The sequence below is a fragment of the Camelus dromedarius genome, chromosome 11 (genome assembly GCF_036321535.1).
Source record: "Camelus dromedarius isolate mCamDro1 chromosome 11, mCamDro1.pat, whole genome shotgun sequence".
Taxonomy (NCBI): Eukaryota; Metazoa; Chordata; class Mammalia; order Artiodactyla; family Camelidae; genus Camelus; species Camelus dromedarius.
Window position 1 is genome coordinate 8,281,326 of NC_087446.1, and position 26,507 is coordinate 8,307,832.

Consider the following 26,507-nt stretch of genomic DNA (forward strand, 5'->3'; position numbering starts at 1 on the left):
CGGTGCCGCCGCGCCCGCTCCCCCTCCCCTCCGCCCGCCGTCTTCTCCTCGCGCCACACGGGCTCAGAGCGGCGGCAGCAGCGGCCGCGGCAACAGCTCCGGCTCCGGCTCCTCCCGCTCGCGCTCCGGTTCCGGCCCCACTCGGCCCCGCGCGCCCGGGCCCTGCGCCCCGACCCCGCCGCCGCGCCTGCCGGGGGCCTCGGGCGCCCCCGCCGCCCGCCTCACGCTGAAGTTCCTGGCCGTGCTGCTGGCCGCGGGCATGCTGGCGTTCCTCGGTGCCGTCATCTGCATCATCGCCAGCGTGCCCCTGGCGGCCAGCCCGGCACGGGCGCTGCCCGGCGGCGCCGACAACGCCTCAGCCGGCTCGGCCGCTGCCGCGTCCCCGGGCCCGCAGCGCAGCCTGAGCGCGCTGCACGGCGCGGGCGGCTCGGCCGGGCCCCCGGCGCTGCCCGGGGCGCCGGCGGCCAGCGCGCACCCGCTGCCGCCGATGCCCCTCTTCAGCCGCTTCCTGTGCACGCCGCTGGCGGCCGCCTGCCCGTCGGGGGCCGAGCAGGGGGACGCGGCGCCGGGCGAGCGCGAGGAGCTGCTGCTGCTGCAGAGCACGGCCGAGCAGCTGCGCCAGACGGCGCTGCAGCAGGAGGCGCGCATCCGCGCGGACCAGGACACCATCCGCGAGCTCACGGGCAAGCTGAGCCGCTGCGAGAGCGGCCTTCCGCGCGGCCTCCAGGACGCCGGGCCCCGCCGCGACGCCATGGCCGACGGGCCCTGGGACTCACCAGCGCTCATCCTCGAGCTGGAGGACGCTGTGCGCGCCCTCCGGGACCGCATCGACCGCATCGAGGTGAGCGCGGCAACTCGCGCCGTCGGGGGCGGCGGCCGGGGAAGGAGGGACAGCCGAGGGTGGGAGAGGCAGCTCGAGGGCGTCCGGGGTCCCGCCGCCACCGCGGGCTAAGGGACCCTGGGGAGACTCCCGCGAGTCTCTGAGCCTCTCGTCCTGTGCAAAGGGGGTGGTTGGTCCTTCCTCCCAGGGGAGAAGGAGTATTCCAGTAAGGCACACAAGGGGCGCGCAGGAAAGGCGCTCTCCCAATCCTTCTTCCTCTGGGCACCTCTGTAAGCCTCAGTTTCCGAGTCTGTAAAATGGGTATAACAGTGTCCACTTGTAGTGATGATTGATTAAATGTAGGTACTTGAAAATGCTTGGCACGTACTAGAACCTCGTTAAATGTCCGTTTTATTTGCTTCTTTCAGACACCCCAAAGCAGCACCAGCCCCACACTCAGTCCCTATGGCCAGGAGATAGGAGCGCTGTCCAAGTGACTTGGGGTCCTCCTCTCCTGCTTAAGAGCAGGGAACAGATTGTCTCATAGGCCAAAGCTGGGTCCGACAGGGGGATTCAGCTCTTGGTTGTCCTGTGATCCTGGGCCAGTCTTTTCTCCTTTGAAGCTGCCAAAACGCTATCCCCCTGTGAGAACTGATTTATGGCCACCTGGAAGAGGAGTTGGACAGACTAGACAGGACAGACATCCTGGAGACACTGACCACCCCAAGCCATCCATGGCTTCCAGACTGCAGGGAAGGAGATTAGCAACAAAACTGGATCTGTGGAAGGAAAGGGGAGAAAGAGGCCAAAGCACCAGCTGCCCCCTTTGCTACCTCCCCCTAAAATGAGTGCAGCTGGCAAAGGGAGGAGAGAGGCTGGAAGGAAGGAAAGGCAAGGACTCCTCTCTTTCCATAGCTCTCTCAGTTAAATCCCTGGCTGAGCAGCACAGGAGATACTGAAAAGTTGGCCAGGCCCATGGCTCAGTGGCCCTCCAGAAAGTCTGTGCTGGTGTCGGACCCATCCCCTCAGTGTATCAGAACACAGCCAGGCCGCTCTCACAGCCGACCCTCTCACCTTACAGGTGAGAAACCTGGGGCTCAGAGACCTCCTAAAATGAGTGATGGAGACAGGAGGAAAGTCTGGAGTCTTGCCTGCCAGGAGCATCCCTTTTCCCACTCCAGCTCTGGGGGGTTTCTAAGATGAGAGCTGAGAGCAAGAAAATAATCAGGGAAACGCTGAAAGTCAATAGTCAAGGGGAGTCTCAGTTTCCTCACTTGTAAAACGGGTACAGTAATAGCACCTGCCTCACTGGAGCATTAGAAGGATTGAGTTCATCTTTGTGAAGGGCCCAGAACAGTATCTGGCAGAGGTATGCTCAATTAATTTGAGTGACTGCTATTTTTATCATTAAGCTATAGTATTACTAATTTTTTAAATAGCCCCAAATTAAAATGAGAACAAACCCTCCTTTTAGGAAGTAGATTTTATTAAGGTTAAAAAAAAAAGATTTGGTTTTTAATAAACTTCCTCTTGCCTGCCCTAGCCCCTGCCCCTACACCCAGATGGCACCTGTGGTTCCTCCCACGTCTGGGGCTGGCAAGGCTAGGCTTGCCCTGGACCTGTTCCCCCAGCACCTGTGCATTTGGCAGGGTGGGCTCCCCTCCGGTTAGCCTGCTGAGGTTGGGGGATCCTGGTGGCTGGGATTTGGCACCAGTTCAGCCTCCTAGGTGGGGGGAGTCCTGTCTTCCCTATACATACCCCTTATGCTTTCGAAGTGCAGTGGATGTCGAGGGGCTGCCTGCCTATGAGGTCTGCCTTCTGAGCCTGGCAGCAGCCAGAGCCAGTCTCTTTGGCGTGTTGGGCAGGGGCTGGGGTCTGGAGCCCAGTAGCTGTGGGGTCAGACTACTGGTCTCAGCTGGACCCCATGTACCTTTTAATCACTGTCTATCACCTTTTAACCACTTTAACCACTGTCTTCTCCCCTCTCATCCAAAAGCCTCAAAAGGATGCCCCCAGGTTTTTAGGGTCTACTTTCTCACCGCTAGTCCCTCTCCCACCTTGGTACACTGAAAGTGCTTGTGGTGATGTCACCACTGTTGACAAATTGAACAGGAACATTTCAGGCTTGATCTTGCTGGACCCTCTCTGACATTTGATTCCGTTGATCATTCCCTCCTACAAATCTCCTTACCCCTGGCTTGTAGGTACCTCTCACCTGTCCCTCCTCCCTCTCTGCTTCTCTGTCCCCTTTCGGGGTCCTCCTCCTTTAACACGTGAGTCCTTCCTGGCCCTCCTCATACCCTCCCTGTGTGAACTCAGCCACCCGCTGAGGCACCACTATTCCACTGTGGTGCCTCAAACCAGCTTCATCTCCAGCCCAGGTTTCTCTCCAAACTTCAGACCAATAGATCCAACTGCTTCCTGAGTACCTACCTCCCTCTGGACGTCCTACCGGCCCCTTTCCATCATCATGTCCCAGCCTGAACTCAGGTCCTCCATCAACCTGTTTCTCGCATGTGCTCTGAGAAGCCATGCTCGGCTCTTCCCCCTCCCTCCTCTTTCAAGTCGGCCTCATCTCTCTGTGGTTACTGGCAGCAGCCTCCTGGGTGGTCTCCTTCGCACCAATCCAGGCATACCCCTCCATCCATCCTCCTCCTCCAGGCAGTCCCAGGGATCTTCCTTAAGCCCACCATGAACTCCCCCATGGTGAAAACTCCTCAGCTCCCCCTAGGCTGCCATTTCAGATCTGGTCTGTCTCCCAGCTCCTCCTTCTTCTGCCTAGATTACCCTCAGTATATCCATACTCATCATTTAAGAGTCTGCTCTGAGGCCACCTCCTCCCAGGGGCCCTCCCTGATCATGCTCTGTCCCCTTCCTACCCCTACCCCTGCACATCTCAGCACACCCCTGCCCGTGCCCACCTCTCTGCATCACCCCCTTCCCCACCCTGCTGGGCTGACTACCAAAGGGGAGGAAAGGACCCCCGGCCCACCCTCTCCCCTAGGCCTCAAGTTGGAGTCACATTTGAGGGATTAGGAGAAACCATTTGTCTTCCATGTTTTTATTTTTGTTGTTATTGTTGTTGCTATTAACTGAAAAAAGTCAAAAGATTTGTGATAGGGAATTGTATTTAATTGCACCATTTTATTCATTTTTGCAGTCCCCTTTTGGTCCCTTATCCATATGTAGCTGTTGTTCCAGAGTTGCTGGGCTTGCTGGTAATTACCATTTTAATGATGGCCAGAATTTCCTGGGATCCATCTCCGGCTCCACCATCCATCAGTCCTTTGACTTTCTCCTGTTGCTGGAGATGTAGGTTTTTTTCTAATTATTTTTTCTTCTAGTTGCTCATTGCAGGATCAATTTCATGCAGATAGTTTCTTTTTAAGTCTGTTGAATTATTTCTTTAGGCTGAATTCCCAGGAGTGGTATTACTGGGGCATATGATACTGACTTTTTATGGCCGTGGCCAAGAATCAATTTCCAAAAGGACCATTTATGTGGCAACTGGCCATGTATGCATGTTACAGTGTTCCATTTTTTTCAGTAATTTAATATATGTGTAAAATGAAATTTCAAGATTGATTTAAGCAGCAATTCTTTGACGTAAACCACATTTTTAATCCTACCTGGCAAGCTGGTTGCCTCCCCCAATCTCAGGGGTGGGAGCCATGGTAAGGAACACCGTGATGATGGTTGCAGAGGATTCTGGACTTAATAACAATTATAGCTCTCACTTAGCACTTACCATGTTTCAGGCACTATACATTATCTCATTTAATCCTGAGAAAACCTCCATGAGGGAGGTACTACTTTATCCCCCTTTTACAGATGAAGAAACCAAGATTCAGAGAGGTAAGAAACTGTCCCAAGGTCACACAGCAATGAAGCCTGGATTTGACCCTGTCAGTGTCTGGCTGCAGAACCCTTGATCTTTATCATTAACTCTAGATCCATCTGGAGGGGTCAGACTCACACACCTTCAGGAGAGTGAGAAAGGCAGGTGAGGGAAGTGCCTCTTGCTGGATAATGCCCTGAACCATTTCAGCCTCAGAGCATCTAGAGCACGAGTGATGAGGGCCACTCCTCAAAAGCTTGTCCTGCTGGCTGGCAAGATAATCAGGAGGCTGAAAACAGTACGTAACAACAAGTAACATTTATTAGGTACTTACTACATACGTATTAGTTTATTCAGTCTTCAGCCCTATGAATTAGCTGGACACATTCCCATCTTGCAGATAAAGAAATGGAGGCTCAGGGAGTCTGGAGGAACCAGAGCCTGACAAATCACCATCCACCCTCCCTACCCCCGATTTCTGCTTCCCCGCCATAGAATGAGACAGCAGGCCCTAAACACCTTGTATCTCTAAATATTCTCTGAAATAGGAGGGCTGGGTAGCATAAAGTTGAGTTCTTCTTGCCTGTAACTTTAGGGTAGTAACTTTCCTTCTCTGGGCCTCAGTTTTCTTATTTGTAAAATGGGTAGAAGCAGGGTCTAGGTTTGGTCTGGGCCCTTTGGGCTCCAAATTCTGAGTTCTTGGGCAGATGCTTCCTGATTAGGAATTCAGTGTGGGGAGGGGAGGGGGCTTCATGTGTGTGCAGCCCCCAAGCTCCTGTCCACACACTCTGAGACCTCTAGCTCCTCAGGGAAGTCTGCAGATAAACAGTGACTTAGAGAATCTCTTGGTGCCTTTTCTAAAGTCTGTTGGTTGCTTTTATGTTTCTCTTACATTGCTGCCCATCTTGGAAGCTTCTGCTCTGTGGAGCTGGCTTCCCTGACCCTGCCTCTTTGGCCATGAAAGGGGCCGGCAGAATGCGGTGAGAGAGGGTCTGCCCATCAGCCTTTTGTTGGAGGGTGTGGAACCTAGTGCCCTTCAGCCACCTTCAGACCCCGATGGCCCCTCTCCCTGTGACTGGCCTTCCCCCATTTCCATGTGGGGGACCCACAATGAGAAGCCCGTCATCCCTATTCCTGCCAGTGTGGAAACTTCGTTCTAGCAAGATAACGTGTTTTAAACCCCAGCTCTGCCACCTGCTCACTGTGATCTCATAAAATTCCTTATTCTCTCTGATCCTCAGTTTCCCCATCTGTCAAATGGGAGGGTGGGCAGGATGCCCAGAGGACCCTTCTTGCTCTGCCATCCTGTGCCCTGGAGGCCTCTGGGAGAGGAGAACCATCCTGCTGTTCCAAGCCTGGCAGGAGTTGCTTGGGCAGAAGGCAGGGCCTTGCCTGTGGGACTTTTTAATTTTTTTAGGTGTAGCTTACATTCAAGATATGTAACACAGGTCACATCTCTTCCTTATAAAAGACACAAATCTTAAGTGTACAGCTCAGTGAAATTTTACATATGGATGTACATATTAAAGCATCACTTGGATAAGAATCAGCATCCCAGAAGACTCTTCTGTGAGCCCAAAGTCCATACTTCCCCAAAGGTATCACTATTCTGGTTTGCGTCACCATAGATCAATTTTGCCTGGGTTTGAACTTCACTCAGATGGACTCAGACAAGCTGCTCGCTTCATGTTCGGTGTTCTCGTTCAACATTGTCTGACATTTGATCGTGGTGTGTGTGGGTGGTTTGTTATTTTTCAGTGCTGCGTAGTGTTTCAGTGTGTGAAGATACCTTAATTTATTTACCCATTCTTCTATGGATGGACATGTGGGTTGTTTCTGGTTTGGGGTTATTACAAATAAAGTCACCATGAACATTCTTGTGATATCTTTGGGTGGAAGCCCTCATTTCTCCTGGATGTCTCCCCAGGAGTGGGATGCTTGGGTCCTAGAAGAGGCATATATTTAGCATTAGGAGGTTCTGCCAAGTGCTTTTCCAAAGTGGCGGTAAGCATTTGCACGCCCACTTGCATGTGAAGCTTGTCAACCTTGGTATGGTCATTTTAAAGATGCTTCTCATTCTGGTGGGTGTGTAGTGGACTCACTGTGGTTTTAATTTGTATTTCTCCAATGACTCATGATGTAGAGCACCTTTTCTTATGCTTATTGGCCATTTTGTGAAGTCCTCACCCATAGGAGGTGGAACAAGGTCAGGGCTGGCACTCCTCACTGTGTGAGAATGCCATTGGGTTTTCCTAGGACAGTTGGGCACACGATCCCTGCTGAACTTGGGGCAGGGATTGAGGCAGCCAACCTGAGGTGGAAGCACTTAGATGCCCCTGAATAGCCCTTGATTGACCCCAGGGGAAGCTGAGGCTCAGAGAGGCTGAGTGGCTTACCCAAGGCTACACGGCACGTCAGAAGCTGAACCAAGATCATTGCCAGGATTTTCTATGACAACAGGCTGGGGAGAGGAGTCCTCAGTCTTTGTGGCAGATTTTTGGCCAGGGCCCAGAGGTGTGTGGGCAGGCAGGGCCTAAGAGGGAATTCTGTGGCCTTCTCAACACAGCAGCTTAACAGGCAGTACTTGAAGGGAGAGGAAAGGGGGGCCTGGGGTTGGGGTCTTGTCACTTACTCTGAGGCCTCAGAGCCCAGGAGGGTGTATGGAACAGACCCTCCGAGAGCTGTCTCCCCTCCTCCCAGCCTCCTCCCCACCCTGCACAATGACCACCCTGACTTGGCGCCCTCAGTGCACAGAGGTTTATTTCTCATCTTTTCATTCCAGCTCCAAATTGGCCCTGGGGAACCAGGACAAAGATCAGTCTGGCCTCTGCCACTTGGTCTCCTGCCCTTTCCCTGCTGAGTTACATGGAGACAGAGCAGCCCACTGGGCCGGCTCCTGGAGAAGAAGGCAGAGCAGGAAAGCCCCTCTGAGGGGCCTTCCCTGACTCACCATGTCCCGCCCCGGCCCCGCCCCACAGAGAGCGTCTCATGGGTGGCAGGTGTCATGGCTGTCCCAGGGCCGTCTGCCTCTCCCACCCCCCACCAGCTGAGATCACCGCTGCTGGCAGGCACGACCCTTATTCACCTCTGGAGCCGCAGCGCCTGGCACTAGGTAAGAGGCCGCAGGGTTGAGCGTGCCCTCTGTGCCAGCCTGTTCTAAGGGCCCTACAATTTAGCCCCATGAGAACCATGGGCTGTTACTCTCCCCATTGCACAGATGAGAAAACTGAGGCTCAGAGAGGTTAAGAACATTGGCCAAGGCACTCAGCTGGGATTTCAGTCTGGGGCAGTCTGGCTCCAGGGCCCACACCTGCGGTCACTACTCATTATGCTCTCCTGCCTCTCAATAACAGCAAGTCATAATAGTGGCTTTGACTGTTTATTGGCCATTATTATATGCCAGGCTTTACCTATGTTTTTCATTTTGTCATTACTTGTATCTCAAGATATAGACACTATAATTATCCCCATTTTATAGTTGAGGAAACTGACGGTCAAAGGGGTTGAGCAGCTTGCCTAGGGCCACAGATCCAGTTGGTGGGGAGCCTGGGAATCATGCAGGTCTGTCTGACCTGAGAGTCTTGTCTGTGCCCACAGTATCATGTTACCACAGTACCTGCTGACGGGTGAATAAATGAATGAATGAATGAGTGAGTGAATGAGTGAATGAGGATTTGCAGTCCCTCCAGAGATGCCGTCTTTCCCTCTCCCTTCGGAGCATCTTAGCTTAGGCATCAGGAAAGCTGCCATCTGGAGGGTTAGGAGCCATTGGCCAGAGGAGGTGGGGTGGGGGCAGGAAGAGTGTTCTTGGCAGAAGGAACAGCATGTGCCAAGGCCCTAGGGTGAGAGGGAGCAGAGAGCAGCTGGAGACTTTCAGTCGGAATGAAGTGTAGCCTCTGAAGGTACATAGTAAGGGTTGAGATTAGAGGGGCAGGGAGCTTATTGGTGGGAGAAGGGAGTATTGAAAGATTTTAAGCAACATAGTTGGGTTTGCAATTAGGTGGCTGCCTCTGGCTGCTGTGTGAAGGGCCTGAGTAGGAACGAGGTGACTCATGACCATGGCCTGGACTGGAGTGGCCGTGGGGGGACAAAGGAGCTGAGTGAGGCTACAGTTAAGATTCAGGATTAGATGCTACCCTCAGAGACTCTGCTCTTGGACTTTTTTCCCTGCTTTTTTTTTTTTTTAAAGAAAATCATTGTGAAGTACCTTACACACACACAAAGGCACAAAGATGACCATTCAGGCCCCCACCCAGGCTCAAGAACTAGAATGGTTGCAACCAGCTGATGCCCCTCGGAGATTCCCCACTCCCATCCCCAGGAGAGGGTCCCCTCCGTCCTGAATTTGTATTTATCTCTCTGTGCATTTCTTCATGCTTTTATAAATACACGATCTCATTTTGAATCTTTGCAGCTTTATATAAATGATATCTAACTGTTCTTTTGTAACTAGCTTTTTTTCTCAATATAATGATTAAACACAAAGGTTTATAGTTGGAGATGAAAATGAGTAGATCCTTTCAAGAGATGTTTAAGTAATATTAGTAATAAAATAATAATAATAATTAATAATAATAATAATAATAATAATAATAATAATAATAATAATAATAATAACTGACACATAGCATATCATGTGCCAGTTCTAAGGGCATTCTATCTATTAACTTATTTCATTTCCCTACAGTGCTATGAGATATTATTATTGTACCCTTTTTGTTGATGGGAAAACTGAGGCACAGCAGCTTTACATAACGAGGTCACTGGGCTGCTGGAGCCAAACTGTGAGTCCAGGCAGACTCACTTAGGACTTGAGGGATAAGCAGATGTCAGGGGTAGGAGGCCTGACCCACACCGCTGCCACCAAGCCTGCCCTTTTCCACCCTGCCCTGTTGCCCGTGGAGCTGGGCCCTGTGCTGTCCTGGGTGGGGATGAGCTGTAGAGGGTAGGACCTTGACTCTGAAATCCAGCACCTGCCCTTTGCTCCCCAAAGGAAAGGAGCAGGCATCATCTGGGGACAAGGTGGTTGGGTCTTCCCCATGCCCTCTCAGCCTGAGAGCCACCCCGCATAGTCAGGTCCCTCCCAGCCAGGCCCCTCTGTGAAGCTGCCCCACACCGCGGTCTGACACAGCCTGCCAGACCCTCTCAGCCTTCTGATGGCCACTAGAACCTCTTCTGCTGCCCCTCAAGGCAGGCCGGGCAGCTAGCCCTCTGCCTACTTGGCAGACCAACAAACTGAGACCCAGACCGTCAGGGTAGGGCTAAAGAATGGGAACATGTGCTGGAATCAGAAGGGGCTGGGCTGGGGGTCCCGGCTGACAGTTTGAAGCTGTGTGACCTTGGGCAGATGACTTCACCTCTCTGAGCCTCTGCTCTTTCATCTGTAAAGTGGGCCTCCTTACTTCCCCAGGTTGTTGGGAGGGGTTGTGGAATGTTTGCACAGTGCTGCCAGAGGGCGGGGCCTGGCACGCAGTGTGTGAAGATGAAGACAGCTGCGGTTCTTAGCATCTTATTCCTGAGTGCTAATGAGCCTGACCCATTAGTGCTGAGCTGGACCAGAGCCATGGGCTCTGGCTCCAGGCCCCATATACTTACACCAAACCCCACCCAGATGCTCAGCACTCCTGGTGTGGGTTCTGAGCCCCCATTTTCCTTCCTCATCAGGACCTGCATGGGGTGATGGCATCATCATCGCCCCACCATCTTGGGCTAGGGGCCCACTTGGCATCAGTCTGGAGCCCACGCGACACAGCCTGCGCCCGCAACAGATGGGAAAGTGGGGGGACTCATGTTCTGATTCAGACATCGGGGTGGGGAGGGGGCCACGCAGTGAGCCCACCTCCTCTCTGGCCTTCCTGTCAGTGGCAGAGCTGGCGGCTCTGACAAAAGAACAGCTTGTGCGCCCACCTCCCTCGGCCTGCGCGGTATCTCCTCGCAACGGCGTCTGTGTGAATAGCACTTGACGTCCTGTTCCTTCCTGGCAGGTCTTTCTCCCTCTGAGGGAGGGGGACGCTTTGCTTGAGAGAGGTGTCAGCTTTGCCCAGCTTCGTCATTGTAGAAAATTCAAAAGGCCCTCTACCTCAGTCTCCCCATCTGTGAAATGGGGACACTAAGAGCACCAACCAAAACAAGGATTCACGAGTAAATACATGGAAAATGCCGAGGGTGGGCCCAGCACATTCTCATTCGAGTGTTTGTCCCTCATGCCCAGCTCAGCCCAGAGGAAGGAGGGAAAGTGAGGCTGGATCAGTGCTGGGGCCGAGGAGATCCAGCTCCAGTCCTTCCAGCGCTGACATGGGAGGCACTCCATGAGCTAATTGCCTCAGCCCAAGGTGTCCTACAAATCCAGCCACCTCAGAGGCAGTGGGTGTCTGGCCCTGTTGCTCCATGAGCCATCAGTGGCCGAGGGAAGATTCTGGAGGTAGCGAGTCCCCCATCAACTGAGGTATTCAAGCCTCATAGTTTGCATTCTGCTTTTATAGTGCATGAGGGCCTGTTACTTCCACTCTTCTGTCCTTACATCTGTCCTGTGGATGGACAGAGTGGGCCCAGTTGTCCCTATCTTACAGAAGGGGAAACTGAGGCTTTGTGTTTAGTCAGCACCAGAGTCTGGATTCGGAGGCACCTGGAGAGCTACAAGGAGCCCTCTGGATAGTGGGTAGCAAAGGTCAGTGTAACAGGGGTGTGGCCAGGTGTACTGAGCTGCTCTTCAGCCCATGCCCCGCCCACCTCACCTGGCCTCCATCCCAGCCTGGGGGGCCAAGCAGGTGTTTGCACGGCTGGGAGGCTGTGACCTCTCAGATAGGACACTGTGGGTGATAAAGGTGGCCCACTCAGCAGGAGTGGTGGGCATCTCTGGGCCCTTTGTCTCTCCTTCCTCCCTCTGAGTGACCTCGCATCCCCCTTTCTCTGCCTTGTGAGCAGCAGGAGCTTCCGGCCCGGGTGAACTACACAGCAGCCCCAGCCCCTGCACCCGCGGTGCCCACAGCCCTGCACTCCAAGATGGACGAGCTGGAGGGCCAGCTGCTGTCCAAGGTGCTGGCACTGGAGAAGGAGCGCGTGGCCCTCAGTCACAGCAGCCAGCAGCAGCGGCAGGAGGTGGAGAAGGAGCTGGATGCCCTGCAGGACCGCATAGCTGAACTGGAGCACGGTGGGTCCTGGGCCCCTCAGAGGGCATGGCAGGCGAGGCCTTGGTCCTTAGACAGGTCCTCAGGGTGGCAGATTCACTCAAAAAACATTTTCATGCTCTCGAAAGGCTAAAGCTAGATGGGATGGTGAAGAGGAGGCTGTGAAACATGAGAGAGAGAATAATTGGGGGATATCGTTATCATGATTTTTGAAGCATTTTCTGGCACTTATAATGTTCTGGGAGTGGGCTAAGTACTTACCACATCAGCTGGTTTAATCTTCAGAAACCATATAGTGATGGTACTGTTATCCCCATTTCACAGATGAGGAAAATAAGGCCCAGAGGGGTTAAGTGGCTTGCCCAAGGTCACACAGCCAGTAAGGAGTGGATCTAGACCTTAAACCAGGTCTGACTTTAAAGTCCATGCATTTAACTACTCTCACAATAACACCTTAAATGTCAGAATTTTGTCATTTGTTTATCACCTGGGCCTGGCACCACTGGAAGTCAGAGAAACATGCCGTAATGGACAGTGTACAGGTATGTGCATCAGGGGACCTGCCTCCTCATTCCACAGCCGTCACTGGCTTGCTCTGTGACTTTGGAAGTTTACTTCCTTTCCCCAGGCCTCATTTTCCTCATCTGAAAAATGGGGAATTTAGGACTCACGAGCTCTCAGGGACCTTTCATCTTTTAAACTTTGTGAAGACCACCCTCAAAAGCTTATAGACAAGTTGGAGCTACCAAGGGAAACCATGAGCAGTTAGCTGGGATTGACTTAGATGCGGGAGAGGAGTTAAGGAGAAGGAAATCCAGGAGGCTTCCTGGAGGAGGTGGGCCTCTAGCTAGTTCTTGAAAGCAGAGGAGAGTGAATTCTGGAGTAGAGGGGTTACAGCAGGGGCACAGCTAAAGAGAAGGCATGGCCTGGTGGGTTCCAGGGCCAGCATGCTGGTTGGAGCACAGGGTCAAGAAAGGCAAACTCATCCCTACCCAGTCCTGCCACTGGTCCCTCTACACTGAGCCTCCTAAGGGATTAGCGGAAATGCCCCCTCAAGAGACCGCAGGACAGAGAGGAGTGAGGCAATGAGGCAGGATATCTATGTGCCCGTGGGCAAGCTGTATCCCTTTCTTCTTGGGACTCAACTTCCTCACAGATGAAATGGGTTTAAAGAGGCAGATACTGAGCCCCTTCCTCTTCACCATGATGCATCACAATAGCTTTGACCCTAAACCCCTACCAGACCTGAGAACCCTGGGTCCACCATTCTCAGCCCCAGCCTCCTATCCCCAGTCCTCAGCCACTTGCTGAGGGAGGTGTGGGTGGTGGGTGTTATCCTCTCTCCTTGGGGGTGGTGACTCCCCAGTCTACCTGCCACAGAAAGCCCTCTGATATTCAAGACATAGAATCCCTGAAACTCTGAGCCGGATACACCTTGGAGATCAAGGAGTCTCAAGATTGTCTTATTCAAATCCCAGCTCTGCCACTTACTAGCTGTGCGGCCTTGAGAAGGTTACTTGATCTCTCTGGGCCAAGGTTTCCTCATCTGTAAAATGAGGATTATACTAGTGTCTGCCTCATAGGCTTATTACAAGAATAAATGCAAATAAATAAATAAATAAATAAATAAGTAAATAAGTAAGTAAATAAATAAATAACAGAAACGAATGAATGCAATAAAGGATGTAAAAGCACTTAAAACAGTTTCTGCCACCTAGAAAGCCCCTGTGTAGTGCTTGTTAAATAAATAGACCAAGAACTCTAACGGTAACAGCAGTAGCTAACGTTTGTTGAGCACTTAGTAGGAGCCAGGCCCTTTAGATAGTTTGTCCCCTTCAACCCTCACACAACCCTGGGAGGGAGGAAATGTTATTACCCCATTTTACTGAGGAAACCGAAGCCCAGAGAGGTTAAGTTAAGCTTGTTGAAGGTCACATGGCTGGGAAGTGGTAGAGGCAGGATTTGAACCCAGGATGCCTCAGGTCCAGACCCCTTGAGCTTTAGCCACACCCTCAACACAGGAAGGGTAGAAAAGGTGATGAAGGCATCTGGCACATAGCAGGTGTCCAAGGACTAGTAGCCCTCACTCTGGAGTATGCCCTGCCCACCCTCATGTGTCCACTGACCCCCACCATGTCTGCCTTGTTCATCCCCCTCAGGGTCTTCAGCATACAGTCCCCCAGATGCCTTCAAGGTCAGCATCCCCATCCGCAACAACTACATGTACGCCCGCGTGCGGAAGGCACTGCCTGAGCTCTATGCCTTCACCGTCTGCATGTGGCTGCGATCCAAGTCGGAAGGCACTGGCCAGGGCACCCCTTTCTCCTACTCGGTGCCTGGGCAGGCCAATGAGATTGTGTTGCTGGAGGCCGGCCATGACCCCATGGAGCTGCTGATCAATGACAAGGTGAGTGGGGGCTGGGCATAGCAGGAGGGATGGAGGGGCAAGGGGTACCCTTCCAGGACCACCTGCACTGCACTGGGCCCCAAACACGTGGGCCCTTTCCATCCTCCTGCTCAGTAAAATCAGCACACATGAAATGCCTAGTGTGTGTCAAGCTGGGTTCCGGGAATTCAAAGACAAGCCAGACCTGGGGTGGGCTGAAGAGGAGTTTTGTGTCCAAGAGAGGCTATAACACTGGTGTCCCATTTACAGAGAAGCATGTGAAGCTCACAGAGATTAAGACACTTCCCTAGCGATCCAGCTATAGGAGCAAGGCTGGAAGTGTATGTCTCCAGGGCCCTGCTCATTTTCCTGGACAAAGAGAGAAGGAATGAGGTTCAAGGACCTACCTGGGGAAGGAGCAGAGGGGGGTGACTATTGGTGGCCTCCTCACCCCTTCACCTCCCCTGCAGCCAGCCCCACCCCTCAGGTGGAGAGTCGGATGGTGCTATGGTCAGGCTCTGGGCCTGAATGCTGGATTGGAGTCCTAGTTCAGCCACTTATCTACTGTGTGACCTTAGACTATCACCCCATCCCCCCAAACAGTTCTCCCTGCCTGCCACATTGCTTTGGGTCTTGCAGGCATGGTGGTCTTTTGAGACTCCATAGAAATGCAGATACCACATATTGTACCCACTCATGACCAGCCCACAGCCACATAGAGCTGCTAGGAGTGGTTGACACCCAGCAGAATCCTGCTCAGGGTTCATGAGTGTCCTGGAAGAGGAGGAAGGAGATGGGCCCGGGGACAGTGAATTTCTCTTGTGGCCCAGTAGGTTCTCAGATGTCCGGGGTAGGTGGATGACATCTAGATCCTGCTATCGTGTTCTGCTCATACAATCTCCAGCTGCCATCCTTAGATCTGCCCAAGGTCAGCGCTCAGTTCTAATAGAAAAAATTCAGCACCCTGGATAGGGCACAGGGCAGCCCAAGTCCTGGAAATTCTGGGGCCTTTTGAGCGCCAGCCTCACAAGCTACTCACAGTTCCCCTTTTATTCCAGCCTCTACGGCTCTGCTTCTGCTCTGCCCTCTCCTGCCCCAACTTGGTTTGCCTTGCAGCGGAATGGTCAGAGTCCATTGTATTACCAAATGTGTCTAGACTCCACGTCCATTCCCACACCGCCCCCCTTCTTCTGGGCCTTCACAGCCTCTGTACCTCCCAAACGGCCCCTATTATTCTGCCTTGTAATATTGTCCCTGAAGTCCTTTCCTCCTGTGCGGACTCAGCTCTTTTTATGATTAGGACCAGATCCATATCCCCAGTGTCCAGAACTAGGGCTGGCACCAAGTAGGACTCAGAGAATGTTGCATTAAATTGTGATCTCAGAGAACTTAGGAGATGAAAGAGCCCTTCAGGAGCCCCAAATCCACGGGCACCAAGTACCTTTCATTTCACAGGCCAACTCTAATCAATCAGCAGTGTCTTCCCAGAGCACTGTGATGAGAAAGGTTCCGAGGGTGAGTCTAGGCTCATGATTGATTAGCCATGTCTGCCTTGGATGGAGGAGGAGGCAGAGTTGGCTGCATATTTGCCATCCTTTGCTCAACCCCCTAACTTTACAGGTGAGGAGACTAAGGCCAGGGAGGAAAGAGCAGCCACCCCAAGGTCCCACAGGGGTTGGTTGGTAGTGCCCAGCCTCCAAGTCTAAGGCTTGTTCTACTACTGCCAGTAGTTCTTGAGCCCAGCTGTGTTCTGGACACTGTGTAAGGTGTTCAGGTGAAGATAGGCTTATGGGATACAGCTCCCATCCTGCATGACCTTACAGGCCTGTTAGAGAGTGAATAAACTACCTGGAAATGACTGAAAACCAACACCAAATAGTCCCTTGTGATCTGAGTGAAGCTCCCTGATTATACATCACAGGGAAAGAAGAAAGACTGGTTGAAAGACACTGGGATGGGAAGAAGGGGAGGGTAAGGCCTTAGGTCAGTCCCTGGAAGGAGGGACACTAGTCTCACCATCCCCCACCCCACTGCTCTAGCCTTGGGCCATGTGGCACCTCTGACCTGGGGCTTCGGGACCTGTTTCTAGGTGGCCCAGCTGCCCCTGAGCCTGAAGGACAATGGCTGGCACCATATCTGCATTGCCTGGACCACAAGGGATGGCCTGTGGTTTGCCTACCAGGACGGGGAGCTGCAAGGCTCTGGTGAGAACCTGGCCGCCTGGCACCCCATCAAGCCTCATGGGATCCTTATCCTGGGTCAGGAGCAGGTAAGTCTTAGGGTGATATCAGGGCTTGGGACCCAAGTAGATATCCCACCCACCCAGGGCCCCTGAGATGGAGGGTCCCAGAAAGTACAGCAGTGTGAGCGCCCAGTCTGACCCAGCTATATTGTGCAGATGGGCAGACTGAGTGAGACCCAGAGAGAGCAGTGAGCTGCCCAGGGGCGGGACTAGAACCTGGTGGGTGGGACTTCAGCAGGGACAGGGGCTGGACTTCCTGAGTGCCTGCTTGTGTTTTCTGCTCCCTCACTCCATGTCTCTCTTCTTTCTCTCTGCTCTTTTGGTCCAGGATACCCTCGGTGGCCGGTTTGATGCCACCCAGGCCTTCGTGGGTGACATTGCCCAGTTTAACCTGTGGGACCACACCCTGACACCTGCCCAGGTCCTGGGTATTGCCAACTGTACAGGGCCGCTGCTGGGCAACATCCTTCCCTGGGAAGACAAGCTAGTGGAGGCCTTTGGGGGTGCCACGAAGGCCACTTTCGATGTCTGCAAGGGGAGGGCCAAAGCATGAAGGGCCACCTTGTCCAGGACCCCTCCCTTGCCTGCCAATTTGGGGACCTTCTGGGGCAGAGGCACCTTCCCTCCTCAGCCTACCCACACACTGGCCTCCTTTCCTGCCCCACTCCTGGCCATGCCTCCCGTTTCCCCCACCTGTACCTATACCTCCAGGATGCCCTGCCCTGTGATGGCTGTCCCCTGATGCCACTTGGATAGGGACAAGCAGCTCAAGTCAACAGGTCAAGCCTGGGGTGAGTCCAGGTCCTGGCAGGGGGTGTCCACAGCTCTTCCCACCCTGCTGGCATTACAGTGGAGCCTTCTCTTACCCCCTTCCTACCCCACAACTGATTCCACTGATCTCAGCAGCACTCCACCATGAGTGTGCGTATGGAGGAGGGAGAGGGGCCCACCCAGTGGTAAGGATGGTTATCTGCTCCCCCTGTCCCCCATGCAACAGGCCTGGCCCCTTCCCCTTCAGGGTCATAACAGGCTGTGGAGCTGCCCCCCAGCTGGGAGGGAACGACAGAACCACAGTAGACTCGGACTCACCCCTCCTCCCTTCTTTCCACCAGCTGCCAGTCAAGGGCAGTGGGATCTTGATGGAACCTCTTCCCCCACCCCCACCTGCCCCCTCTCTCTTCCTCCTCTTTCCTTGTTTCTGTGTGTGCAGTGGTTTGAATGTTGGATCCATGCCTGGCCCAGCCTCACCTCAATCTCCAGGACATTCCCTTCCCAGCTCCAGCCTGGAGGGTTAGGGACCAAGTTCCTGGAAGGCCAAAGGGCCATAGTCACCCCTTGTGCCCACCCACAGCTGTGACCCTGGCACAGTCACCTCTTCCCCTCTGGGACCAGGACAAGGCCTGGGCCACTTCAGCCTGGGATGGGAACAGCATGAGGCAGAGACACAGTGCCCCAGGGAACGCAGGCTCTGGGAGAGCCACAATACCTACCCACTCTGCATGGCCCTGCAGCCTTTGGGGAGGAAGGAAGAAGCTAAGAGCGCAGGGAGGCACATGGAGTGGTTTGCAGAGCTCTGGATGAGAAGGAGGAGCCCTCGGTTCCTAGTCAGCCCTACCACTAAGTTGTTACGCAGTCTTCTGTAAGACCCTGCCCTCTCTTGGCTGGCTTTCCTCATTTGTGAGCTGAGGCCTTTGTTTTGGACATTGCTGATGAGAGCTCTCTAGATTAAAAGTAAGATGGTCTGTGATTCAGGTAGATAGGGTGGGGCAAGCCTGAGAACCTGCCTAGGGACCAAGGGGCATAGCAAGGGCAGGTCCTGGGACTGGGCAGCAGATGGGATCTGGCTAGGCATAGCTCAGGGTCAGAAGCTGGCTCCAAAGAGGCAGGGGCAAGGGCAAGGGGCAAGGCAGAACCTTATATGCAGATTGTAAAATTCAGCCCCCTCTGGATCCTCCCAGCCTGGCTCCTTGCCTATCTGAAACTATCTCAAAGGGCTGGTGGCTTCCTGGTCCCTATGCTTGAGTCCTTACCAGCTCCCCAGAGAGAGGGAGAAATATCAGAGCTGAAAAAAAGCCAGCCAGTCTGACCTCTTGCTTGTACAGATGGAAAAGAGCTCAGAGAAGGCAAGTGACTTACACAGGATCACACAGCACAATGGAGCAGAGCCAGGACTAGGACCCAGTGCTCTTTCCCCGACACCATACTGCCTGCCTGTGAGAGTCTTTGAATTCAGCCTACACCTAAGAGGATGGACATTTGAGAAATCAGAATGCTTTCTAACATGACCACTGGACCACCTTCCTTTATGAAACACACAAACATCTTCGCATTCCCATCCTCCACCCCCAGAAGGTAGGGGGAAGAGAGATGTGATCCCTGGGCACTCTGGCAGGAACGGAGAGCTGAGAACTCAGGTGCCTCTCCACCTGGCGGTCATCGACCAAGTGTCTGGGAAGCTGTTGGCTACCTGAGTCAGATGGGCACTGGTGCCACTTGCCTCCCTCTTTGGTTCCCTGTCTCTGCTCCCACATCCACTTAGCCTGAGGCATGATGCAAGAGCTATAGGCAGTGGGGCCCAGGGCCATGGAGCTTTTCCAGGACTTGTTGCTTCCAGCCCCCAGATCCTTGTTTCCATTTCAAGAGCACAAATAGACCATTCAGCACCTCTAGCCCAACTCCCCCTAGAAGAGGGAGTAATGGTGTACTTCAGCCAGAACCTGCTGAGATCTACGTTGCCCCAGTAACAGCCAATGACATCAGCCCCAGTGCTGGGTCAAGCGTCTCATAATGACATACACTGTTGCTGGGGTGATGGCAGAATTTGGAACTTAGATTTTAGGGACACTGGGCTTTATTGGGTTTCTGTTATTGTTTTTAAGGAAGCAGCTTTTGTGGAGACCTGGGGAAAAGAAAGAGTCTTAGGAAAGAGGAGGGGACTTATTTGATGACTTGAGCCCACCCAGATGCACCATCCCAAGTCCTTTATGCTTTGTCATGGTAATGAGACATCTGACCTGCGCTGAGTCACCCTGGTCAGCCCTCCAGAGGAAACAGACAAATTAGAGCCATTCCGATGTAGGTTCTGAGTCTGGGCCATTGGTGAATTGCCTGGGTCCCCATTTCCATTCCAGAAAGATGAATGCTCCAAAGTCCCCACCCCTCATTTATTTACTGATCATCCTTCTTACCTTTGCTGAATGCCTGCTCTTTGGACTCCAGCTTTGACCTTTAGCTGCTCCGAGGCACAGCCAAGAAGACAGAGGGGAAATGGTGTTCATTGCATCCTCAAGCGTCTCCTGGCTAAAAACAAGGCTGGAGCCCTGTATGTTAAATCCTTTTTAAGTGTCAGGCACCATGCTCAGCACCTTACAGGCATCGTCTCATTTATACTCACAACAGGTCTAAGCTAGGACTGTCCTTAGCCCCATTATACAGGTGAAGAAACTGGGGCCCAGAGAGGTTAAGTAACTTGCTCATGTCAATCAGCCAGCAAGTGACAGAGCCAGGGCAGGTATCATCCAGGGCCCGCCCTTCAGCCAGAGGGGACAGGCACTGTGTCACTCTCTGTGGAGTGAGGTTTGGTCATCCATTGCTCCTGACCGTGTTCACCACTTGAGCGGAATGGAGGTGTGGGATGGGCTGGCCCCAGGACCTTGGGTGAGGCTGTGGTAGGGTTCTTGGCCCCTTCGGGGAACACATCCCTGTGCAGTGTGCCCCACCTGAGCCCTTCTCTCACCGGCTGGAATTTCCAGGAGAGCTGAAGGGGAGGGCAAGCTGGACGTCTCCCAAGAGTGCCAGGCTGTGAAAGGGAGGAAGCTGATATTTCTCAGACCCCTGCTTTGGGCCAAGCCCTGCGCCAGGTGCTTCACAGCTCTTATCTGCCAGATTTTCCCACCTTGTGGCACATTGTGCCCCCAGTCAACATCCCAAGGGGACAGATCACCTTGCCACAATTGTGCGTGACCTAGGACCACAGATTTGGGCAGGAAAGTCTCTGAAGCCCTTGTTTTACAGATGAGGATGTCAGTGCCCAGGGAAGGTGAGCAGCCTTCAAGGTCACCCAACCTGCACACTGGGAGACCTGAACCCAGCTTTCTGACTCTGTATTCAGTGCTCTCTCCATGACACAGTGACCCCACTCCCCCCAAAACTGGGTCCCCCCTTTTACATGTTTCCCAGCACCCTTGCCCTGAGCAAACTGGGGAAGGGGCCCCCTCCCAGAGATGGAATCATTCTCTTCACCCCCTTTGTCTCAGCTGCCTGCCACTCCAAGCCCCATCTCCCCCAGACCCCTGACCCTCCTGGGTTGGGAAGGGCTCACGTGGGCCCAGGCTGAGCAGTGAGTGAGCATGTCAAGCTGTTGGACACTGTGAAATTAGTGCATCCTACTGGCAACCCACCCCCCTCCCCAGCTCCTCGCCTGATTTTGTACATAAAGTGACATGAGATGCAACATGTGGGTATGTGTGTATGTGTGTGTGTGTGATATATGTCATGGTTTTTGTTACCTTTTTGTTTTTGTAAATTTGAATGTTAAATAAACATGATGTTTACTCTGAGGCTCTTCTTGCACGGGTGGGGCTACCTTGGTGTCAAGCAGGAATGAGGTGGCTACTTGGGGCAGGGTGATAGGCAGAGACAGAAAGGGTGCCATCTTGGTGCCCCAAAGCCTCACCCAACCTGACCTGTGTCCCCCAACCTGACAGGTTCTGCCAGGTCCTGGTGCAGACACACCCCTCTCCCCAGGATTTATGCAGGAAGGATGTAAAGAACACAGGTCCCACATGGAAAGTGTCCCAGTTCTGATAACTGGGCTTTGGCCTCATTCCTAACACCTCATCCCCACCTCCTGCCCCAGTTATGGCAACCAGGTCCCTGAGTTGTTCCCTGAGACATTGCTTGCCTGGACCCTTAGAGTGTTGCTCCCCTTGGGGTCCTGGGAGATGAGGGAGGGGAATGGGGGGGCCCTATTGTATTCCATGTCCCCTCCCCATGGTCTAACTGGATTCCTCTGACTCATGTGGCCTCTAAACTGGTTTATGACCCCCATCTGTCCCTCCAGTGCCCACCCCATCCCTAAGAGGTCTTGATCTGGTCCCCTGTCCCCACCATCTGAGGGGCACAGCCTCCACCCTCCTGCTCCATCAATATTGTCATTGCTCTTAGTTGGACCATGTCCTCAGATGGTCCCTATGAAATGCCAGGGGGCCAGTCAGAGGTCGGAGGGGTCACACCAGCAGAACAGGCCTTCTCAGACTTTCCCAAAGCCTCCCAAACTTCCAACAAGAGTGAGTTTACCCCATGAGGACCAAGGGGTATAGCTGGAAGCAGCACTTCAAAGAGGAAAACCATATTTGAAGTCTACTGAGTAATCTGAAAAACTTGTGTGCTTTCCTCATTCTACTCCAGAACGAATCCAGATTTGTCTTAAAATACTGCTTTTAATTACTTACCACTGAGCAAAATTAAGCTGGAGGCAGATTCTCCTTGTTTATCCTCTCTTGCACTGATTTACTTACAAACACCCTCTGTCCCTCTGTCCCACTCAGCTGGCTCTGTCCAACCTTGGTTAAATCCCGCTGTCCACCTACTTCATGCCAGCACCTGCAGAGCTGAACACTGATGTGGAAAAGCACAGGGCTCTAATGTGTCTTGACTCTCATTTTAAATTCATGACCAGGGATCTCCAAGGGGTGTGCCTCCCTTTCCAGCAAGTAAATTCTCTCTGGAGGAAGATAACATCATTCAAACTCACATATTTTTGCTGCACAAGGTTTGGCATTCAATAAGAAATTGTCAGACATATCTGGAGACAAAACTGAGTGACTGAGAATCAAGACGGAAAACAATTTTAAAGCAAATGGATCTACACATATGATAAAATTCTATGGAAGTAAATAAACATACACACATGCGTGCACGCACACACACGCACACACACACACACACGAGTTTAAGTGAAACTGGGGAAATTTAGGGAACAATAATATTGTATCAATGTCAACATCTTGGTTGTGATATTGTACTACAGTTTTGCAGGATGTTACCATTGGAGGTAACTAGATAAAGGGCACATAGAATTTCTCTGTATTGTTTCTTACAACTTAATGTGAATCTATAATTATCTCAAAATTCAAAGTCTGATTTTAAAAAGATCTCTATAGGAGAGTCATACAGTGATGTTTTAAGACCTAGGCCTGAAAATAATTATGATTAACATCTTTAAGAATTCAGATGACAAACAGAATTTCAACCGAGAACTGTAAACTATAAAAAATACTCAAATGAAAATTCTAGAACTGAAAAATACATTCACTGAACTTAGGAGCTCAACAGCAGACCAGACACAGCTGAAGAAGGACTTGTGAACTCTATTAGAGATCTCAAAAGAAATGATCCTTAAAAAAGACTGAGGGAAAAGAACAGAAAGTACTGGAGAAAAAAAGCATAAGCTTAACATGGGACATATTGAAAAGGTCTAACATGGCATGAGTCCCAGACGTGGGGAGGGAAAATAGGGCAGAAATAATATGTGAGTAGACAATGTCTGAGAATTTTCCAGAAACCATTGAAAGACATTAAGCCACAGATTCAAGAATCTCATGGAACTCCAAGCACAAGAAATGCAAAGAAAACCCTAACTAGGACTTTGACAGTGAAACAGCTGAAAAATCAAAGACAAAGAAAAATTCTTAAAAGGTCCCAGAGGAAAAGATGCATTACCTTCCAAGGAGCAGTGGACAGAACAACAGCTAACTTCTCAATAGAAGGAATGGGAAAAGGAAGACAATAAAATGACACCTTGAAAGTGCTGAAAGGAAATAACTGCCACCCTGGAAATTCTATATTCATTGAAAACCCTTCAAAAATGAAGATGAAATGAAGTGTTTTCAGACAAAGGAAAAAACAATATTTATTACCAATGGTTTTTGTTACCAACAGAGCTTCTCTAAAGGACAGACTAGAGGAAATTCCTTAGGAAGAAGGAGAAAGGTCCTGAAAGGAAACATGGGAATTTCAACGAAGAACAAGGAAAGGGTAACTATGTGGACAAATCTAAGTTAGTATCAACTGAAAAAATATATATGTCTCGTAAGCTTTAAAATTCATGGCAGCAACAGACTAAAAAGCAGAAAGAGGTAAATGCTATTAAAATATTCTAATATCCTTGCATGGTCCTGGAAGTAGTCAAAGTATTAATTTTACTTTAGACTTTAGTAAGTCTAGAATCAATATTATATCTTCCTAGAGTAATCACTAAATAAAAGGATGTGTAACAAGTTCCTACAGGAGAAAAAAGTAGAATAATAAAAATCCAAAGAAGGCCAAAAAAGGAAGGGAGAAAAAAAACACAGAAAGGGTAGAATAAGTAAGAAATGGTAAGGTGATTGATTTAAACCTAAATTTAATGTCAGTAGGTAATTATATTAAATATTAAAAGATAAATATTCCAGTGAAAATATTAATATTGTCAAATTGGACTTTAAAAGTATTCTATAGAAAGGTTGAAATTAAGAAGATAGAAAAATATAGACCATGCAAATACTAATTCAAAGAAAGTTGGTGTAGATATACTTAGTTCAAAGTAGACTTTAAGACAAGCATTCACATTGTAACTGACTATACTTCAATTTAAAAAAAAGACAAGAATCACTGATAGAGATAAAAGGCACATTTCATGATGATAAAGAATCGATCTCTTAGGAAGATATAACAACTATAAATTCACAGGCATGTATTAACACAGCTTCATAACATATAAAGTAAAAATTGATAGAAACAAAAGGAAAAGTTGCCAATCCATAATTGAGTGGGATATTTTAACACACCTATCTCAGTAATTTATAGGGCTAGCAGATGAAAAAATTCAGTATGAGTACAGAGCATTTGAACAAAATGATAAGCAAACTTGACCTAATAGAGCAACTACAGAATAGACATTCTTTCCAATGACATGTGAAAATTTTACCCATACTGAGTAAGTAAGTAAATTAATGCCCACCACAAAGATGTCTACATCCTGATCCCCAGGACCTGTGAATACTTGTCACATGGCAAAGGGAAATAAGGCTGCAAATGGAATTAAGGTTGCTAATCAGTCAAATGACCATGAAATAAAGAGATGAACTAGGATTATCTCGTTGGGCCCAATGTAATCACAAGGGTCCTTAGATATGAAAGAGACTGAAGAGTCAGTGTCAGAGGAAGGCAGGAAGTCTCTAAAAGCTGGAGAAGAGAAGGAAATAGTTTCAGAGCCTCAGGAAGGAACACAGCCCTGGGATCATACTGAAGCCCATTTCAGACTTCTGATTCCAAAACTGTAAGACAGTAAATTTGTGTCATTTTAAGTCACTATTTTCCCAATATCTGTTACTTACAGCTGATCCAATTGCTAACTGATTCTGGGGTGTCTGCCATTAACCATTCTCAACAGCAGGAGCAGCACATGAAAGGGTGTAGCTGGAATGGCTGAGTCTCGGGGAACAAGAGCTGAGTCTGAAGAAGTAGGGTAGGATTCTATTTCATTTACTCACACATTCATTCGTGAAACATTTACTAAGCACCTACTCTCTGCTAGACCCTGTGTGGAACACAGGGTTGTAGAGAGGAATAAGACAAGGTCCTTGATCTCCTGGAGCTCACAGGGGAAGATGGAGAATTAAACTCAAGTATAAAACAGTGAAGAAGAGAAGTGACAGGAATGCACACCACATGAGATAGGAGTACAAAGGAGTTTTCTGGTTGCAAGTGACAGAATCCCAATGTGTGCAAGCTAAGACCAAAAGTGTATGGGCTCCTATAGCTAAAAGGAGGGAAGAGCAGAGGGAGAATATGGGCAAAGAGGATGCATGAGCAAATGCAGGGAGGTGAGAAACAGCATGGAGCACCTGGGGAGCCATAAGAGTTGGGGTGCCTGGCGCATAAAGCACAGAGGAAGGAAGAGCAAGGAGATGGAAGCACCCATGGGCCATGCCACAGGGGGCTCGATTTCCAGGTCATGGTATCTAGATGTCACTCAGTAAGCGATAGGGAACTGTGGAGGGAGGGAAGGCATAGTTAAGGAGAGGAATGTAGTGGTGAAATTTGGGTGTTAGAAGTACCACGTTGACTGCAGTAAGGAAGGTGGATTTAGAGAAGGGCAAGATTGCAGTCAGGCAGTTCTATCAGGAAGCTGTTGCAATAATACAGGTGGGATTATGGTGCTGTGTACATAGGGAGTGCCACGAAGATGGCCAGAAGGAACTGTATTCAAGACACAGGAGTCAGAATCAGCAGGCTTGTGATTGACTTGAGATGAGTGATGGGAGGGGGAAGAGGGAAGGAGAAGATTCCTTGGTTTCTGATAGAGGAAACGGGGGGGGGGGGTGCCATTTACTGAGATGGGGAATTCAGGGGAGCAGGTTGGAGGAAGATGATCAATTCAGTTTGGGACACATTGAGTTTGAAGGGTTTGTGGGACATTCTGGTGGAGATAGCCAGGGATTTGTTGGATATTTAGGCTGGTAGCTCCCATAAGAGGTCTAATCTGGCGAGAGAAACATAGGCACCATCAGAATCTACAAGGACATTGACAATGGAACCATGGAGAGGATGAGTTCCCCAAAGGACAGTAGATAAGGCAGCAATTCTCCACAAGATATGTGTGGAGATATGGGTGGCCTAACTCCCTGGGAGAGTGTTTGGAATCACCAGAGAGGTTTTCCAAAATACATACCCAACCCTCAATTCCAGTAAATACTCTAGGAAGCATGACCAAGGGAAACTCTTGCTGATGAAGAGGGGTAGGAAGGAATTTGAGGCAACTGATGAAAAGAAAAGAGGATAAAGGTGGGCACAGAGATCAAAGGAAGAAGGAGCCAGAAAGGAAGAGAGGTTTGAGGAGATCCAGGAGAATGAGGTGCCCCAGGTGTTAGGATAGAGCAGTGACTCTCCATTGTGAGTGTGCACCAGGAGTGCTTGTGAAAAATAAAAATTACTGCCCTTCACCATTCTGATGCTGAGGGGCCCTGGAATCTGCATTGTAAAGAGTTCTGCAGGGACTATCTCTGGGGTGGAGAATTTCATGAAGATGGGTGTAGTCAACAGATATACAC

General features: G+C 50.9%; 1 protein-coding gene across 2 annotated transcripts; it reads left to right on the forward strand.

The window, feature by feature from the left end:
• The first annotated feature begins 483 nt into the window (after window positions 1-483).
• NPTXR (neuronal pentraxin receptor) lies at window positions 484-20,932 on the forward strand. Of its 2 annotated transcripts, none has more exons than XM_031462205.2 (5): window positions 484-841; window positions 11,583-11,808; window positions 13,945-14,192; window positions 16,261-16,440; window positions 16,742-20,932. In XM_031462205.2, exons 1-5 carry the CDS (start codon window positions 488-490, stop codon window positions 16,964-16,966), a joined length of 1,233 nt encoding a protein of 410 aa, XP_031318065.2. In that variant the 5' UTR covers window positions 484-487; the 3' UTR covers window positions 16,967-20,932. The 2 variants fall into 2 exon arrangements, with proteins under 2 accessions (XP_031318065.2, XP_064347506.1); XM_064491436.1 differs by having other exon boundaries at window positions 11,586-11,808.
• Window positions 20,933-26,507: the final 5,575 nt, after the last annotated feature.

Bases quoted from the DNA above. Each gene is read 5' to 3' on its own strand.
- NPTXR (XM_031462205.2), top strand. From the start codon at position 488: ATGCCCCTCTTCAGCCGCTTCCTGTGCACGCCGCTGGCGGCCGCCTGC. The intron at 11,809-13,944 runs GTGGGTCCTGGG...CATCCCCCTCAG, and splicing joins CATAGCTGAACTGGAGCACG to GGTCTTCAGCATACAGTCCC. The intron at 16,441-16,741 runs GTAAGTCTTAGG...CTTTTGGTCCAG, and splicing joins TTATCCTGGGTCAGGAGCAG to GATACCCTCGGTGGCCGGTT.